A 19,374-nucleotide genomic window follows, 5' to 3' on the forward strand; every position below is an offset into this window, starting at 1 on the left:
CAATCCCCTAGAAAAGGCCAGGTTCCAAGGAATCCTTCCACACAGCTCTGACCTGTCTGTCACAAAGTCCCTCTCTGCTTCCAGGAAGCCTTCAGTTTCTTTAAGGGGATGCGTGTCATTGATGGTGGGTTGGGCCCTATGCCCAGGTTAGTGCTGACTTATTCTCAACCTGATTGTCCTAGTAACCTCAGAAAATGCTGCAAGTTCCTGGCACTGCCTGGTCTGTCCAGTTGCTGACCACAAATCCTCACCAAGGCTGATACACCACAACCTCACTGACTTGGGGTGATTTTCAAGGACCTCTCACCAGAAGAACAGAGCCTCATCCCGAACTGAGTGTGATGATACAGCTCATGGTGAGCCTGGGCACTGCATTCTTTAATACAAAGATCCCATTCAAATGTTCCACAGCCTTGGAGGCACTGCTCAGCCCTCTGCCCTTCCGTAGTATGAGGCAGTGTCCTTTAGTCCTCCTGGGCTTGCTCCCTGGAGAGGAGCAGGATAACTGCTCTATTTCTAGCGCACAGCAACCCTGGTTATGAGGATCTATCTCAGTATCATTTTCCTGTCTCAGAAATTCAGCCACACTCAGCATTTCCTTTGGTCTGGTATCTGCACTGACAACCTTGCAGCAATGAGGAATGAGAGGTCCTGGAGTGCTCTGCTTAGGTTCCCACTGCCTGGTGCTCCCAGTTCCACAGCCCAACCTGCTTCTGTGCCCTCTGAAAGTTCAGACAGTCTACTGTCTCCACAGTGAGCAAACTCCCAGGACATTCCCCCGCTTTAGCAGCTTTAGCAGTTCCTGAGGCTTCTGAATAAAATCCTCTCCAAACCGTCATGACATAAGTATCCTCTGTTGAAAGGAAAGTCGAGCTTACATCACAGGGCAGAGATTCGCAGGTGGAAAACGTCTGCAGCAAGCACACAGGGTCCCTGCCTGCCTGTCAAGGATGGGGTGCAGTTAGTCCCATTTGACAAATGAGGCAGCATGCAGCAAAAGTAATTTTAATTAATCGAGGGATTCAGAGAGATGAAAGAGTGGTCCTTCGTTGTCACCTTTTCCCACATAGTTTATAGAGCATGACAACATCTTACCAACAAAGATTTTGCTGGGAGGCTAGGAAAAGCATGCAGTGTCTCATGGTTAAGAGTAGGCGCTGCAACATCATGCACCGGGGCCTATTATGGGGAGGGGGGAGGGGGGAGGGATTGCATTGGGAGTTATACCTGATGTAAATGATGAGTTGATGGGTGCTGACGAGTTGATGGGTACAGCACACCAACATGGCACAAGTATACATATGTAGCAAACCTGCACGTTATGCACATGTACTCTAGAACTTAAAGTATAATAATAAAAAATAAAAATAATAAAAAAAGAAAAGTTAAAAAAAAAAAAAAGAGTAGGCCCTGCTAAGACGGGTTGCCGCAGCCTACGCTGCAGGGTGGCTGGGATCTTGTCACCGACAGGCCACTGCTACTCCCACATCCCTTCCCATGTCCCATGTTACATTTCAACCTCTCCCCTCTGACACGCACAATTTGGGTAACCCTTCCTACAATCAACTGGTACATGTTCAGTAAATACAGACTTAAATATAGGAACCCTGGGTCCACACTTGAAAAAGGTTTCTTAAGCTGTCTTCTTACCAAATGCAGATTTCTTTGAGAATTCTTTCGGTAGACACCCCTCCAAATGTGTGCACGTGTTTTCCCTCTGCACCTGGCATGCTCTTTCTCCTTGAAGTCTGTGCTGAACTCTCATCTCTCCTTCAGTGGCGTCCCTGGAGGCAGCAGGATGAAATGTACCCAGCCTGGACCTCAGACGTCGGTGTTCCTCCTGTTTCTGATCATTACTTATGAGAGCTAGGATGTGGCAAGGCATCTTTCCTAGACTAGGTTTCTGCATAAGCACATACCTGCCGTAAGTTTGTTGTGAGTGCATATTCTCTTTTCTTCTGTCGTGCGAGAACCTTGCCTCCAGCCTCTGTATCGTGGCCCTAATTGCAGAACCTGACACTTTCCAGGTGTTTGGTGTGAGCTCGGAGGCTGCTGCTCCTGTGGATCACACAGCAGCGGCCACCTGCTCCTTCAGCTCCCACTGCAGCACTGCTCCGTATTGAAAAGGGATAACCCAATAACTGACTATGTTGCAGTAACTCAGAGGATGATAACTTGCTTTTTAAAGAAACTTTTCCAATAGGAGAGATTTTGCGTATACAATTTCAGGAAAGTTTTAAAGGATCTTATTTCAATCAATAAGAAAGGACAATCCTTCAGAGACCAAAAAAAAAAAAAAAAAAAAAAAATACCTTGACGCTCAGAGGTAAAGCTAAAAAGAATGGAGAGGACGGGAGCTAAAACGTCTTATGTCTTTTCAAGTTCAAATTCAGTATTTTCCATATATTGCTTCAATTAATTCTCACAGCAATCCTGTGAGTTAGAAAATAGATACCCTTTGAGGGGCGAGGCCAGGAATTGTTGCACTTGGATAAATGCACAAAGCCACTCAGCTAGGACCTGCAGGAACTAAGACACAGATTCAGGTTAGCGAGAATCTGCATGTTGTCTACATGAGGAATTTCTCCATATGCTGGATGCTGACTAGAGAAAGCAGGCATACTCAGAAGAAACAGGCCCTGTGACATGAATCTAATCCTGGACTTCAGACACTCTCTCGGGCACATCCCTTGTCCCTCGCTACCACTTTGCCCGGTGTACTGTCCCTGAGAGCCCTTGCTTTCTCAATGAAAGGTCAAATTAGATTACAGGCATTGAATATCACAAGCCAAACCCGTACAAGCATCTTCAATGAGTAAGGAGCTCTTCCTCTGCAAAGCCTCCAAGGCTCAGAAGGCAAGGCTTGACTGATAAAACTTCACAGATACTGATATTTAAAGGGATTTGGAAACTTGAAACCTATACCATATCAGCAATCACATGATTTGCCTAATTTTAAGGTCAGTTAGGAGAGAAGTGAGCAAGGAATGTGGAAAATAACTCATGAGTGGAGGGAAACATGGAGGAAAGACTCCCATGAAGTCTTGTACTCATGAGAAAGCCTCTGCCTATTTTGTTTCTCCAAGGCCCAGGCCCTTCATTCACAGTGCCCTGAGAATTCCTCTGCTGAGTTACAAGTCACAAAAGTCTTTGAAAAGGAGAAGGCAAGGAGGAAGAGTCAGTACATCCCACTTCTATTCACCTTCTCCACCTGCCATACAACCCTCTTTCGAGTGCACGAAACCTGCAGAAGCAAGAGTCAGTGTGTTCAGATGCAATGTCTGTGGTGCCCACAATGTCGGGAACTGCGTGAAAAGCCATCAGTAACAGAATGCCAGTGTTCAAGTTCGAAGTATGGCTGTGTTTTATGTGTTTTAAAATTCAGAGAAGGAAACACTTTAGCTCGACGTTTTCTGAAAATAAGGGACTTATCAAGTGGGAACATGGCATCACTGGCAAGATGAATTTGATGTGGCACAATGGAAGGTGTTACCGTCTCTGCCTTACATCTGAATTTAAGATATTCGTAGGTAGAATGAGTAGTTTTAGTTTTGTGATTACTGAACACTTCACTTTTTTTTATAAAGAAGATACAAAAAATTGGGATTGTTTGACTTTACAGATAAAGACAAATGCAATGATTTGTATTCCACAGTTGCTGCTGAGATGGTGTGTGTGTGTGTGTGTGTTATTGTGATTGTTTCATTGCTATTCTGGCCAGCTAAATGTTTGTATTTTAATTTTGCAATGTCTTTCCTGTGGAGAGTTCACCAAGCTTATACAGAAGCATGACTGTATATGGTATTTCATAACAAGAAGAAGAAAATGGTAAAGTAGAGGAAAATAAGGAAGGTGAGAATCATAGAATTTTAGATGTAGGATGAGCATTAGCCCAAACCCTTGTTTTCCAGATAAGAAATCTAAGTCACAGAAGTGATGTAGTTTTTCTGAAAGTGAGAGAACAGTACGGAGTCTAGTCCTTCTCAAATCCAGTCCCATTGGATAATGGCTACTAGTGCAAGTTCCCAGAAAAGTCCCTCATCCCCAGTATTCCTGAGCTACTAGGGCCAGATAAGCAGTTATTTGTGTTTTTGCTTTGTTTGTTTGTCTGATGTGGAGTCTCACTCTGTCACCCAGGGTGGAGTGCAGTGGTGCAATCTTGACTCACCACAACCTCCACCTTCTGGGTTCAAGCAATTCTCCCTGCCTCAGCCTCCTGAGTAGCTGGGATTACAGGTGCGCGCCACCATGCCCAGCTAATTTTCTTTTCTTTTCTTTTTTTCTTTTTGTGTTTTTGTATCTTTAGTAGAAACGGGATTTCACCATGTTGGCCAGGCTGGTCTCGAACTCCTGACCTTGTGATCTGCCCGCCTCAGCCTCCCAAAGTGCTGGGATGACAGGCGTGAACCACCGTGCCCGGCCTTATTTGTGTTTTTATGACAATATTTAGCACTGGAAGAGCAATGGGGAGTCTCTTGTTCCCTCCCAGATCTACTGACGGGCAGTGTCAGACCACGCTGATAGCTGTTCAAAGCATCTCCGCCCCAGGTGTTCTTTTCTACAAGAGGAGAGCATCAGTGATGAACATTCCGAACGTCACTTCACCTAGTTCCGGACGAGCTTCTCCAGCTCTGTCGTGTTCCACAGGCCTTGGGAAACAGCCAGGTGTGAGGAAGCCTTTCAGGCTGATTTTAAAAGTCGTAGTCAGTGAAACCCACGGCTTTCCCACATGGAATCCTGCTGGCTTCACCTTGAGACAATCTGGGAGACGTTGAGGGAATGTGTTTCTTTCCCTCCCGACATCCAGTTTGCAACTCCTAAAATACGGATCCGAACAGATGGAAAGGCCATTCTCCATCTGGGTTTCTTCTCTTATTCTCTCCATTTCAGAGACTAACGGAATAAAGAGAGGAAAGTCATATTTTTGAGGGTTTACTATACATCAGGCCTTATGTCTGTATTGTTTGGTTTTTCCAACAAGTCTATGAGGTAGATCTTCTCATTATCTACATTTCAGACCAGAAACTTACATCTAGATTAAGTTTCTTCCTCTTCTTCTTCCTCCTCCTCCTCCTCCTCCTCCTCCTCTTCTTCTTCTTCTTCTTCTTCTTCTTCTTCTTCTTCTTCTTCCTCCTCCTGCTCCTCCTCCTCCTCCTCCTCTTTTTTTTAAGGTCTCTAGTCTAGGAAATGGCAGATATGGGATTCAAAGCAAGTCCTGTGGGCTCCAAAGTCAACCTCCATACCAGTGGTTCTCACAGTGGAATCCTGGATGCATCAGGGTCCATTTGAAACTTGCTAGATATGTATATTCTTAGCTAGGCATGGTTGCTCATGCCTGTAATCCCAGAACTTTCTGAGGCTGAGGCCAGAGGATCATCTTGAGCCCAGGAGTTCTAAACCAGCCTGGGCAACATAGTGAAGCCTAATCTCTACAAAAAATATAAATTAAAAATTAAAAAAGAAATGTACATTCCTAAGTTGCATCCCAAAGCTTATGCTGCATCAGATCCTCTGGGGTTGCGGTCAGGAATCTGCATTTTCTTTTCTTTTTCTTTTTCTTTTTTTTTTCTTTTTGAGATGGAATCTTGCTCTGTCCCCCAGGCTGGAGTGCAGTGGGATGATCTCGGCTCACTGCAAGCTCCGCCTCCCGGGTTCACGCCATTCTCCTGCCTCAGCCTCCTGAGTAGCTGGGACTACAGGTGCCCGCCACCACACCCCGCTAATTTTTTGTATTTTTAGTAGAGACGGGGTTTCACCGTGTTAGCCAGGATGGTCTCCATCTCCTGGCTGATCCACCCATCTCAGCCTCGCAAAGTGTTGAGACTACAGGCGTGAGCCACCGCGCCTGGCTAGGAATCTATATTTTCACAAGCCTTCCAGGTCATCGTGATATACTGACACCGGCAGTGACCCTCCATTTGGCTACCTAATTGTGAAAGGAGAGAATCTGCAGTGTTGTCATCCCTCCCAGTGCATCGTTCCCAGTGTGGGCTGTCCCTTGACAGCTCAATTTATCATGTTAGTTTGCTGCATTTTAATGTCATTTATATATCCATGTGTATGTATAGTATACATGTGAAAGCTGTTAATTTATTTTATAAAAATGGGAAGATGATTAACATCTACTTCTAAATCCAGTCGATAAGGATAGTTAAGTAAATCTCAATTTACCTAAATAAATAGTTGCAAACGTTCATAGTTTTTGTTTGTTTGTTTGTTTGTTTAATGGCTTAGGAAATGGTCTGTCCTGGAGAACGCTCCATGTGTACTTGAAAGGAGTGTGCATTCTGCTGCTGTTGAGTGGAGTCTTCCATAGAGGTGTCTCTCTGTTCTTTTATCATGCCACCCTGGGGGTGTAGCGCCATGTGTGTTGGAACCTTGGAGTCCAGGTATGTTTTTTCAGTCAGCAACGGGTGTGAGGGCTTGGTTTTTAAATATTGATGCAGCAAAAGGTTTGAGTGTCACGCACATTCTGGCCCTCAGTCCGATGTGACCCCTTTTCAAGTCCCCTGGTTTCTCAAAACCACCATGTCCTTATCGTTGGAAGTGGGAGTGATAAAGACAAGCATGATATCAATGAAGTTACGTATAAAATGCCTTTGTAAACAAAATGTGACTGTTTTGACTTCTGCTTTTATTCCTTAAGCTCTCTCACACTTCTGCTCACCCACAGTAGACCCTGCACTGCTGGAGACATGAATTGCATGGCTCTAATACTGACCCCTCTGTCAAGGAAATACTTTTCCCCAATTCTTTGGTTGCCATCAGTTTTTTTTTCATATGTGACATTAAACAAACCAAATAATGTCACATTTAGCGATCATGACAACACACCATATTTTCTAAGATTTTCGCACATGTACAGCTTTTCTAGCTAATTAGCATTCTCATTTGTGCATGTTTTAAAATTTTCTAATTTTATCTCAAGTATCATGTTCATATTTTCTGTCCCCTCCTCAGACAATTCCATTTAAAATATACTCTCCCGCTTCAGCAACTGCACTTCTCAGATGTTTATGTTGTCATTTCTCCAACCTTGTCTTAAACTAGTTGCTACCTGAATTTAGGGATGTCCTCATCCCTTCCAGGACGTCAGCACCTCTTTGCCTTTAATCATCGCACTGCTCAACTCTCTGGTTGGTCCTGAGTGCCAAAAGTATTTCTAGTGTTGCTTAGCCAGGTCCTGAGACCGTGGAGAGTCGATGCCCAGGATGGAGAATGGAGTCAGTATACAAGTACGGAAGTATGATGTTCCAGACAGCACAGACCCTGGCAGAGAAGTGGCCACAGAACTTCCTGGTGTGACATCCTGGGTCCCTCACTCACTCTAACCCCATTTGGTTAATACTGCTCTAAGTAACACGTACTGGACTTCTGATATAGATTAAGGCTTTCACAATCATTTAAAAATCAAAGTGTGTATGTGTGTGTCGGGGGGGCTTGCAGTAGCCTGATAACAGGCTCAAGCTGCAGCCTCACTGCAAGGAGGGCGCAAGAGTGTTCTGGAGGAGATTCAAAACGCAGGCAGGGAACCACAGAGGAGGTAAGAGAAGTAAAACACAGGGACCACTGATCTCTCTGCAAACGCCAAACAAGAAATGTTGGACGCTAGATGGCAGCAGTGCCCCATGTTTTCCTTCCAAATTAAACCCCTGAGATCTTGGGGGAAAAATTCACTGTATTAACACACAAATACAACCATATCACAAAACCAGCTTATTTTATTTGACAGCCGTTTCCTACTCTTCTCATATTTATGATCAATAAACAATTTGGTACGAATCATTGTAACTCTCTAATATGTATGTTCGAGCCAAAGAAAATATCCCATATAAATAACAGCAAAAAAAAAAAAAAAAAAAGGTGGTTATTGGTTATCTGGACCATTATTTCTCAAGGCTTTGTATCAAATAGATTCTTTGATCTCTGAGGAAAGGAGGTGGCATGGGACGTTTTTCAACAGAACACAGGAAAAGGGAAGTTCAGCCTGGAGCCTGTCACAATGATGTGGAAAGGCGTTCCATCTCTCAGGTGACACTCACTATTCCTGACTGGGATCCTAATCAAGTGAAAATCATCTATGAGCCCTAGCCTAGGATGGTTAGATGTTGGAAACGTTTTTTAATGGCAGAAATCCTTCTTGGTGACACGAGTCATTAGGAATGGCAGCATAGAGACAGGGCACCGTTTCTCAAGGAGAAGTCAGCTCTTCAGCTCCTGAAAAGAGATCCGTTTTTCCTGATGAGGCGCTTCAAACGAACTATTGGAGCACTTAATGGGTCTTCGAAAGCGTTTTTGTTCACTTGCTGACTCACAGATACTATCTGGGGTCTGATTTAAAATCCCAGAGGGGGCGGCGCTCTGCTCCACAGGCCCAGTCCAGCCTAAATAATAGAACTCAGGGGTTCTATGGGAATCCCTGTGTGGCTGAAGCATTCTGTCTTCTGAGTGTCCCTCCAGGGATAAACGAGGCAAGATGGGACTCTGCACTGAGGAAAATTCAAGTCATGTTCAGGACTGAAACTCCAAGAGCCTGCATTCCCCCCGCCCCATATTTAAAGCTCATATCACTGCGAGGAGAAAAGGGTTGTGGAGGCGACCCCAGTTGTGGCCACCTGCCCCTTAGGCTGCAGGGAGACTAAGAAAGTCAGGCTTTGGTGTTTCCGTGCCAAGGTTTCAGTCCTTCCTGGATCCACTATGCCTTTCTGGAGTAGCCTAGATCACAGGGGCAGGGGCAATCTAAGAAAATTAAAGGAGGCATATGAAACATTATCAGACTGTCAACCCATTTAATCTCAAAGACTGAGAGGAAGTGCAGGTGGAATGAGGCGGTGGGCTCTCCCTCCCACCACAGGCATCTGGTGCTGTGGGGATACCGCAGGTAGTTGGCTGCTATACTCTAATGGTTCCAGACCTGGAGGCTAATTCTCTCTTACTAGGGCATGGGATTTACCATGTTCTGTCCTCTAAAAGCGCTAAACCTTTTTGGTCAAGGATGTTGAATCCTTTAAATGTCCTTCTATGGAAACCGGCACTCACTGATGGTGTTTCTATTAACTGACCACCATCTCCTAAAATGTCTCACCTTACACGTTCCCCAGGAACTGCAGGGATGCCTCCTCTATTTGAGGAGCTGGGTGAAATCCAGTTTACTGTATCAAGTACTGCTATTCTAGAGCACTGTTCTCTCTGCGGACTTCCTCCTTTTGCAGAATCAGGGAGAACCTGTCTTTTCTCTTTTAAGGCCCCTTCCCAACCCACAGAATTTTATATATAGTTTCATCAGAAGCTGTGCCAACATGCCGGCTCTCATAACCAGACCATAATATTAATTCTAGAGACTTCCTCATGTCACATTTTATCTGAAGCTGAAGTTTGGGCATGGCTAAGGCTAACACAATCCGAAGTCAGGAAATTTGTAAATCTGTGTAACTCTTTGCGAATAGTCCATCTTATATATATATAGGAATAGAAATATATACATACATATATATATGTGTGTGTGTGTGTGGTGTGTGTGTGTGTGTGTGTGTGTGTATTCCTCCCTTGGAGTTGAAGCTTGTGCCCTTTCCACCTGCATTTCTGATCTAAGTTAGGCAGGGGGCTGCTCTCTGGTCAGCAAGGAAGGGAGATCAAAGAATGGAGGCCGGCCTCTGCCCCTGCAGAAACCCTCCAGTTTGCTGGAGTTGCCGGATTGCATTGCTCCTCCCCGGTGTGCGGCGTGGGCTTCCCCCACCCGAGCGCCCAACAAGTCTTCCTTCTCCAGCCTGCGCGCTGCTGCGCTGAGGCCGAAGGAAGCGCAGCACGGTGGTGGCAGCCCGAAGCCCCTAGGCTGGGCTCTGTCTGTCTGGGACTGCGCCGTGCCCAGCCTCGGTCCCCTCTCTGTGGGTAGGGATGGTTGAGTCCAGCCTCCACGGCAGCGGCTCCTTGTGCCACTAGCAGCCCGTCTTCTGCGCTCTCCGCCTTTTCTCTCTAGACTGGCTCTCTCCTCCCCCCGCGCCCCCCTCCCCGCATCTCCCACTCGCTGGCTCGCTCTCCAGCTGCCTCCTCTCCAGGTCTCTCCTGGCTGCGCGCGCTCCTCTCCCCGCCTCGCCCCCTCCCGCAGCCTCGCCGCCTTGGTGCCTTCCTGCCCGGCTCGGCCGGCGCTCGTCCCCGGCCCCGGCCCCGCCAGCCCGGGTCTCCGCGCTCGGAGCAGCTCAGCCCTGCAGTGGCTCCGGACCCGATGCTATGAGAGGGAAGCGAGCCGGGCGCCTAGACCTGCAGGAGGCGTCGGATGCGCGGCGGGTCTCGGGACCGGGCTCTCTCTCCGGCTTGCCTTGCCCTCGGGTGATTATTTGGCTCCGCTCATAGCCCTGCCTTCCTCGGAGGAACCATCGGTGTCGCGTGCGTGTGGAGTATCTGCAGACATGACTGCGTGGAGGAGATTCCAGTCGCTGCTCCTGCTTCTCGGGCTGCTGGTGCTGTGCGCGAGGCTCCTTACTGCAGCGAAGGGTAAGACGGGCTTGCTCTTGGCCGGGGAGGCGGTCGAGTCCTCCGAGGCCCCGTGTGCGGACGCGAGTGTGCGTTTCGAGGACCGCAGGGTACGGAGTGGTCGCCTCTGCCCGGCGCTGCTCCATCGCCGACGCTCGGGGAACGCGATGCCCGGGAGGGAGCTTCCATCGCGCTCTCCCAGCCCTCCTGGGCCCCTGCCCCACCCCGCCATTCCTTCCCCCTCTCCTGGGCTCAAAGGAGGTATCTCTTTTTCTCGGCGGTACAGGGTGTCAGGGAGAAAGGAACCCGAGACCAGTTGGGCTGGAACTGTGCTCCGGCGGGGCGGTGTTGCCTCCTCCGAGACGTGGACTCCACGGGTCGGGGTGGCTAAGGGGCAGTTCCCAGGACTTTCTCCCCGGACCTGCCGCGCCTGGAAAAGCGGCCCGGGTGAAGCTGGCCTGGAAAGTTCGGGCTCTCTACGGGGGTTTTGGTACCAACAGGCAAAGCTCTCCGCTGGCCCGGCTTCCTCGCACCCATACACCCCATTCCTAATCTCCTCCTTCCCTCTCCAACGTCCTCAGCCAGCGAGGAGTAGCTGCCTCTGGAAGGTGGCCCCCGCTTTCCTCTCCCCCGGACTTCGCTCCTTGCAAGTTGTAAGGTGTTGGCAAGGTGTGTGAAACAGGCTAGGAGTTCTGGACCGGCTTCCAAGTCAGATACATTCACTGTGGGCGCAGGGGTATCCTCTTTCTACCCTGGTCAGGGGAAGGAGTTTCTGTGGGTGGTTTCTGGGGCTTGGGGTTCTGTGAACTTGGTTTTCTCCCTGAATGAGTTGGGGAATGTTTTATCCTAAGTAGCCTACAGGCTGCGACCTCAAGGCTGGCAATAGCTTGTGCACTTGTCTATTTTCCGGGAAAGAAAATAAGCTCCCTTTTGAGAGAGGGCGAGAGAGAGGGAGAGAGACAGAAACACAGAGAGAGAAAGAATATTGATTGATTTTCACATTGGAAATACCTGCCCCTGTCCTCGTTTTTAGCCTCCTTAGATGATTTCTCTATAGTCAGCACTTCGACAGATATTCCCGGGAATATCTGTGTCTACATAGGGGTTTTCTTTCGTTTCATTTGTAAAGGATGGAGTCCAATCTTATGATTTTTTTTTTTAATGGTCACTTGCTTTTTTCCCTACATAAAATTTCCCCTTCCTCTCTAGATTCTTCCATCTTCTTTTCCACCCATTTCCTTTTCCTCCAGTGGTCCAGATGGAAGTGATTGGCAGGGCGAAGGAGGACTGTATCTGGTTCATTAGGAAACTCCAGATCTGCCTGGAGAGCGGGGGAGAGACGTGCCGGCTGGGTTTCCCCTCCCTGCGCTCGTCTCCACGGAGCGTCCAGGGCTCGGTGAGAGCTGACCGCTCAGCACCAGCTCCTCCTCACCCTCATCCACCCTCACAAGGGGGTGTCTGCGGGAATGCGCCCCGAGATCCCGGGGAGCGCAAACAGTGCGTCTTAGTCACCCAAGCTCGTGGTCGCTCGGGATTGGGGAGCTTCCTGCAGACGCCGACCCGCTGCCCACCCGCCCGGCTCGGTCCGGATGCCTTGGCCACTGCCGCTGACATTACCGGCTGCGGAGGCACCGCCGGCTGAGCAGCGCCCGGCTGGCAGCGGCCTCTGGTCAGCACTGGACTGGCTGGGAATTGGAAGGCGAGGCAGCTAAAGTCTAGGGCAAAGAGGGTTGTGCCCTGTGAGGTGTGCAGGGGCGTGTGTGTCGCAGCGGGGAGAGGGCAGGAGCCCAAGGGACAGGACCTGGCTTTTTCCAGTCAAGCCCCTGCGTAGACAGGAAACACCTGCCATGCAACTCCGCAAAACTTCCCGCCCTTTCCCCTGCACTCCAAGCCTATCTGGGCCCGGGGCTTCCTCCTTTTCAAGCAGGCAACTCAGCCTCTGAGCTCACTCTCGGTTCCCCCGAGTTCCGCGCGCTCCGGGCTCCCTTCCCCCGCAATTAACAGAGGTTGCTGCGTGGAGACGGCGGCGGCCCTAGCTCGGCTGCTTAATAATCCGCACACGTGTGTGCCGGGCGGATTCCGCCCCCACGCGGGTGGGCTGCAGCGCTAGGATGAGGCTGAGGCGGAGGCGAGAGGGAGGGTGTGGAGGGGCAGGTAGTGGGCGGGGGCTGCTCTGGCTGCTTCTGGGGTGAACAGGGCAGGGGGTGCAAAGTCCTGGGTGCCTCGGGCCCTGCGGGCAGTCCCGTGGAAGAGAGCTCCTCTTGGGCGCTGCAGGCCCCAGAACCTGGCTGCAGAAGCCCAGAAGTGGAGCCCAGGGTCCCAGGCCCCTGGCGTGCTGGAGCGGTGTTGTGCGCCAAGTGTGTGCGCGCGATGGGGGTCCAGGACGCTCGGACGCAGCTCTCACTGCGCTATTGTCTGGCCCACCCGGCGGTGGGTCCGTGGAGCTCCTTCATTAACCCCACAGGGACCAAGGGCCGTGTCTCCTCCGCGCTTGCGGGGTCAAGTGCGAGCTCCTGTAGCGGCCTGGGAAGGGGCTGCAGGCAGGAAGGGGGCCGGTGACGCCAGCGCCGGAGTCGCCGTTTGTGCGCTGTGGCTATTGGGGCGGGGTCGCGTTCCCCTTGCCTAGCAAAGCCCGGGTGACCAAGGTCGGGCCTCCCCCCGGGGGCGTCGGCGCTGGGCCCCGGGGCTCGGCAACGCGCTCCAGGGCCGACCGGAGGCGCTTGCGCGCAGCAGGGCTTTCCCGAGGAGGAGCGCTCTGGCGGGAGGGCGCCCGGCCACTGCCGTGGGCAGCTGCGCTGCGCGCGCCCAGGTGGCGGCACCCGCTGTGGCGAAGGCAGGCGCAGAGTTTTTGATGCGTGGGGCATAATTCGTGACCTGTTTGCGGAGTCGTGAGGATGGAGGCGGTCGCAGTTGAGGTCACTGAAACCCGTTACTGTGGGTACCGGAGTATCAGCTTCAGCTGATGGTGCTGTACTCTTCAATAAAGCGTTGGGGGTATCGAAAATTCACTGGTGATTTCCTTTTTCTTCTTGATTATTAATGGCATCGTAAAGGTTGGGTCCCAAGTGTGCGTTTCTCTTTAAATGCCTGTTTTCAGGGACCAGGGGAAACGGAGTAAGGCTGTAAGGATGTTCATCTAGTAAACAGGAATATTAATTCTGTGTGTGCTGACTCGGATCTACCCCTTTACCTGGGGCTGATCTACTGGCTGTTTGGACAAAGTTTGCTTCTCAGTTGTTTCTTGCATATGTGCAGCCACGAGAATGCAGGTATTTGCATGCAATTACTTACCCAGAAAGCGTCCTAAAGGAGAGCACACACAACACTAGTAGCTCAGAGCAGCCTCATTTTGAGAAGCCCGAAAGAGAAAGGTGGAACATTCGTGAAAGTAAGTAATTCAAACATTCCCTGACCCACCCAGCAGAGATGTGAGCACGCTTCCAGAGGAACCCTGGAACTCCACCGCGAGAGGGGTGCACCCTCCCATACCTGCATGGTTTTAGATGAGTTACCTTATTAAAGACTCATGTCACCAAGAAGGATGCTAAGACCTTTAATTTGCTGGTCAAATTCCTTTATGGTAGAGCCGCACCCCATACACTTCCTCCTGATGAAGCCAGGACACTCCTGTGAAGAAGATACTTTCACAGGAAACCCCTAATCCCCATCCAGCAGTAAAAAAATGGGCCGGATGCCATGGCTCACGCCTGTAATCTCAGCACTTGGGGAGGCCGAGGTGGATGGATCACCAGAGGTAAGGAGTTCGAGACCAGCTTGACCAACATAGTGAAACCCCGTCTCTTCAAAAAGTTCGAAATTAGGGCCGGGCGCGGTGGCTCAAGCCTGTAATCCCAGCACTTTGGGAGGCCGAGATGGGCGGATCACGAGGTCAGGAGATCGAGACCATCCTGGCTAACACGGTGAAACCCCGTCTCTACTAAAAACTACAAAAAACTAGCCGGGCGAGGTGGCGGGCGCCTGTAGTCCCAGCTACTCGGGAGGCTGAGGCAGGAGAATGGCGTAAACCCGGGAGGCGGAGCTTGCAGTGAGCTGAGATCCAGCCACTGTACTCCAGCCTGGGCGACAGAGCGAGACTCGTCTCAAAAAAAAAAAAAAAAAAAAAAAAAAAAAGTTCGAAATTAGCTGAGCGTGGTGGCGCATACCTGTAATCCCAGCTATTCAGGAGGTTGAGGCAGGAGAATCGTTTGAACCTGGAAGGTGGAGGTTGCAGTGGGCTGAGATCGTGCCATTGCTCTCCAGCTTGGGCAACAAGAGCGAAACTCCGTCTCAAACAAACACTTAAAATGAAGTTAATATCTCTGTAATTCCTGAGCAGATCATGTCTTTTTCCTGTTGCATTGTCAGGATATTATTATTAATTACTATGACTTCAAATCAGAACTGTTCAGCAGACAGCTATTCAGTGCTTCTGGAGCACTCACGTCGTTTGGGGTTTTAAGTCTTTAAAAAGGTAAGCAAAAGGGAGTCTTTCTTTGGAAGTGACAGGTTTTGTAAACTTGAATAGCAGGGCAATGAGGTCTCATCAAACAAGTCCAGAGAAGCAAATGGTGGGTAGGGCAGGGTGGTAGAATTCCCCCACGTCTTAAGCATCTCACTGGCAGAGGCCTAGGGAGGAGAGGGAATGGCTATTTTTATATTGGCTTTCAGCTGGCCAATCATGCTTGATAAGAAGACTGCCACAGCCACAGTGCTGAAGCACTACAGGCAAAAGCAGCTCCTCCTGGGGGCAATGCTTCCTTACTCTCCAGTTTATTGTGTCAAGCAAACACCAACACAGCTTTGAAAATGTCAAGAAAATGGTTCTGCTTCCTTTAAGAAATAGATAAACAAAGGCTCGGTGGCCGGTTCGTGCTTATAAGCAGACGATACAGCAAACCCAGTGCAGACATTTCTAAGCTGTCAAAATGCAAATGGCATATTAAATACTCTCTATTCCACTGAATTTTGAATGTGCCTCTGGTAATTTTTCTGCTGAGCTCATACTGAAAATAAGCCATTACAACTTACATACATGCAATTTAAGCTACATTTTCCCTTTGGCCTTTTGTATGTCTTCTGGTTGAGCTTACTTCCCTCTGTAAGGTAACTAAGAAGTTGCATGCATAGTTGCATATAATGAATGTCAAATATGTTTTTTTTTAATTTAAGTTTTATTTGATCAACTAATAAATCAGAGGAGGATATTTGAGTGAAGGCAGAGATCTTCCACAGTCTACAGTATTTGTATCTTTGGGTTGTATGGGAATATTACAAGCCTGTTGTCTCCTAGGATAGAAAAGTAGGAACTTGGACTGAGAGACCAGCAGTGGTAAACATCAAGTCCAACCAAGTTGACACTGTGGCACAGCCACCATAGCAACCAGGGGCAGAATTTTTTTTTTGTTACTGTAGTACTAGCATGATTGTGCAACCTGAGCCGAAGAAATAGATGTTTCGGCTCTACTGAAATGAATTAATCCTCAAGGTACTCAACCCTTTTACACTGACCTTCAATTACATGATCATTGTGCTTAGCACACTTGTTGTCCATTCCAGAAGAGCTGATCAGTATAAAAATCAAATAATTGCACTTAGGTATTTGTGCCTAAATGCAAGGAAGTAAGTAAGTCTTTTCCCTAAGGACTTTAAAATGACCTTGAGTGACCTTTGATTAACCAGTATGTCTGTATTTTGGATGGACTTCAGTCCTTGATACTGAGGTTAGTAAGTAATGGAATTAAAATTCCCTTTACAGGAAAAAGAATAGAAGGACATTGTATAATTGAGCCGGTTGGAATTGACTGATTATAGGGAGCTTTATGGAAATAATGCACACCTTGTTTTTTCCCTCCAGCAGATCAACCTCTTTGGATGCAAAGTGTGAAACACTTCTCTTTTCTGAGCTCAGCTGCAATTTTCTTTAAACCATTTGTATCAACCAGTACTTTCTGGGAGAGGAAAATGCCACCAGTGCTTTAGGGAAGTTGCAGAATCTTTATTTATCCTCATATATCTTTGTTCTATGGAGATGAGAGATTTTATCATCCATTAGGCACCCTGTCTCATCCACCAACTCTAAATGTGTTATAAACATTCCACCGAGAAATAACATTTCAACAAATTAACTTCAGTTAGAGTCAGTGTCACTTTGACCTACGGTGGCAACGTTTATCCCCATCTGAAATTTGTTTGGGGAATGAAAAGAAAAAACATCATACAGGCATTTTTTTTTTTTGTTAAAAATAACTTACATATTTTATTTTACTGATACATTTTGCAATTTATTGGTTGGAGTCCTGAACTAGTTTTAGCTTGGTAAAAGTTATAAAAGGGAAAGGAATATTTCAGTATTTTCATTCCACCCAAATATGCTTGAATCCTTTGATACTTCTATCTTAATGCTCATAATTTGATACTTGATGCTCATAATTTTAATGTAATTTTGCCTCATCCTTTGTAAAGTGGAGAGTAATGCATATAATACTATGTTTTAAACGCTACCATTGTACTAGACATGCGATCAAGAAAAGCATAAACATGAAGGAGTCAGATTGTTGGCCTCACTTCCCAGTTTTTTTCACTGTATTAGTCAGGATTCTCTAGAGGGACAGAACAAATAGGCTAAATGTATATATAAAGGGGAGTTTATTAAGTAGTACTAACTCACAGGATCACAAGGTGAATCCCACAATAGGCTGTCAGCAAAGATGTGGAGCAAGGAAGCCAACAGTGCAGCTTTCAGCCTGTGGCCAAAAGCCCAAGAGCCCCCAGAAAACCACTGGTGTAGGTCCAAGAGTCCAGTAGATAAAGAACTTAGAGTCTGATGTTCGAGGGCAAGAAACATCCAGCACAGGAGAAAGATGAAGACTGGAAGACTCAGCAAGTCAGCTTTATTCTAGCCACGCTGACAGTTGATTAGCTGGTGCCCACCCACGCTGAGGGAGGGTCTGCCTCTCCCAGTCCACTGACTCAAATGTTAATCTCTTTTGGCAACATCCTCATAGACACACCCAGGAACCATACTTTACAACCTTCCATCCAATCAAGTTGACACTCAGTATTTTAAATTATATAAAATATCGGCCAGATTCCAGTCCTTTTCATTTTTTACTTTTTGGCTGAATATATTTTGGAGAGCTTCAACCTCAATAAAATTCAAGAAAAACTAATATGATGTGGATATGATAACTACAACTTTTTGTCTGAATTATTCAGATAATTATAAACCATGAACCCTGATGGAATTAAAGCAACTTTGCAAGGCACTGAGCATTTTCCTAAAGTGTTGCAGCAACCCTCTGCTTTCTGTACTGAACATGCCTGTCACCGTTACCATTATAGCTGTCAAAGTTAGGGTGGGCATGACACACAGTTTTTGAATACTCTATGTAAACTTTGTGTGCATAAGAATTACTTGTTTCAATCTTGATTCAATGCAGATTCCATGGCTTCTTTTCCAAATGATTCTCAATAAGTGAATTTTGGATGGAGGTAGAAATCTATTTATTTACTACCCACGCCCATCCCAGGTAATTTTGATACAGAGAATACATATAATCTCACTTAGGGAATGCCACATTGCTTAGTAGGTAGTAAAATATGGCTTCTAACTTTGAGATGGTAAAAATGCAATGGATATATTTGTATATGTGTAATACATGATGTATACTATATGTATTTATCTGTATATAAACATCTATATATTATATATTTTAAATATAGATAGGTAGAGTCTATCGATCTGTCATCTCTCTACCTTCCTTTCAATAAAAGTGATCAAAATCTAATAATGTTTTCACTAATCCTTCACAGACAAATTAGCTGACACTGATTTCATGAAGAATATACCACACTATGAAATTGTGCAATTAATTCAGAAGAATTTCTTCCTTATCAGTCCCTTTGTTATCAGTATTCATCATTCAATGCTGTTTAATCTGCTTTTTTTAAAAAAAAATAGTTTTACAACAAAGCAGAGGTTCAAGCTCCTTCTCCATAATGTTTATATTATGGGGAGACTTCAGGGATAATTATGCTCTGTCATATAAAAATACTGTTCGAGTGGATTATCTTTTTCTTTTACTGTTTAGTATACTCTGATATCATTAGTGTTATATAAGAAAGGGCTAAATGTTAGATTAACATTTGAATTATTTGGAGAGTGATCTCTAATGAATGAAAAACCTTTGAAATTAATGATAAATTGCAGGCAGTCATTTTCAAGATGCCTGAAGAACGCCTATGCCTCTATTTAGAGACACTTTTTTCTCCTTTTTTAACAGAAAGTGTTTTCATTGATCTCTAACCAACGAGTAATTTTCTTCTACCTGAAGTTGATATTCCTGTAAAGGATGTGGGGGACTCTCATCATTCCCCTTTCTGTAAAATTACACCTCTTTGGTAATGAGTTACATAACCGTGGTTCCTAAAATCTTGCCTGGCGGCGCTCTGAGTACATTTTCACTTCCTGTGAAAATGGTGGATTCCACTGAACTTAGAGATCTTCACTTTTATCTCAAAGGATGGGCCTTATGAATGTTCAAAGTCCATCAACAATTTTGGTCACCACATTTCAAACTCTCCCTTTTATTTGGTAGGAAAGTAGTGTACTTTGATGTATAATACAGCTGGGATAGTTGAGCATTGCAGAGTATGATCGGCACTTCACAAAAAGAAGAGAGACCTTGGCAAACTAAGAAGGGTCACGTTTTTACAAGAAATTAACTGAATTCATCAGACAATTTCTGCGCACTCCAAATGTTTTGCATTTCTTGTTGTGTCTCTTCCCCCTTTCTTTATAAAATAGAATTACTATGGACAATGTCAGACCAATCCATCTGTGAGGGTATTTTGTTGTTGTCTCATGGTTTCAGCTATATTCATGAGGTTACATTTCACTTGTTC

At 46.8% G+C, this 19,374-nt stretch overlaps 1 protein-coding gene across 1 annotated transcript in view; it reads left to right on the forward strand.

Annotated features, from left to right (window-relative positions):
- Positions 1 to 9,915: 9,915 nt before the first annotated feature.
- Positions 9,916 to 19,374, forward strand: part of CSMD1 (CUB and Sushi multiple domains 1) — a 2,074,981-nt gene continuing 2,065,522 nt past the window's right edge. The window contains exon 1 of the mRNA XM_033177634.1: positions 9,916 to 10,491. Within this exon, the coding sequence (XP_033033525.1) occupies positions 10,407 to 10,491 (85 nt within the window). The 5' untranslated portion in view covers positions 9,916 to 10,406. The remainder of the gene's footprint in view (positions 10,492 to 19,374) is intronic.

This window comes from Trachypithecus francoisi, unplaced genomic scaffold, assembly GCF_009764315.1.
Source record: "Trachypithecus francoisi isolate TF-2019V2 unplaced genomic scaffold, Tfra_2.0 Contig01558, whole genome shotgun sequence".
Lineage (NCBI taxonomy): Eukaryota > Metazoa > Chordata > Mammalia > Primates > Cercopithecidae > Trachypithecus > Trachypithecus francoisi.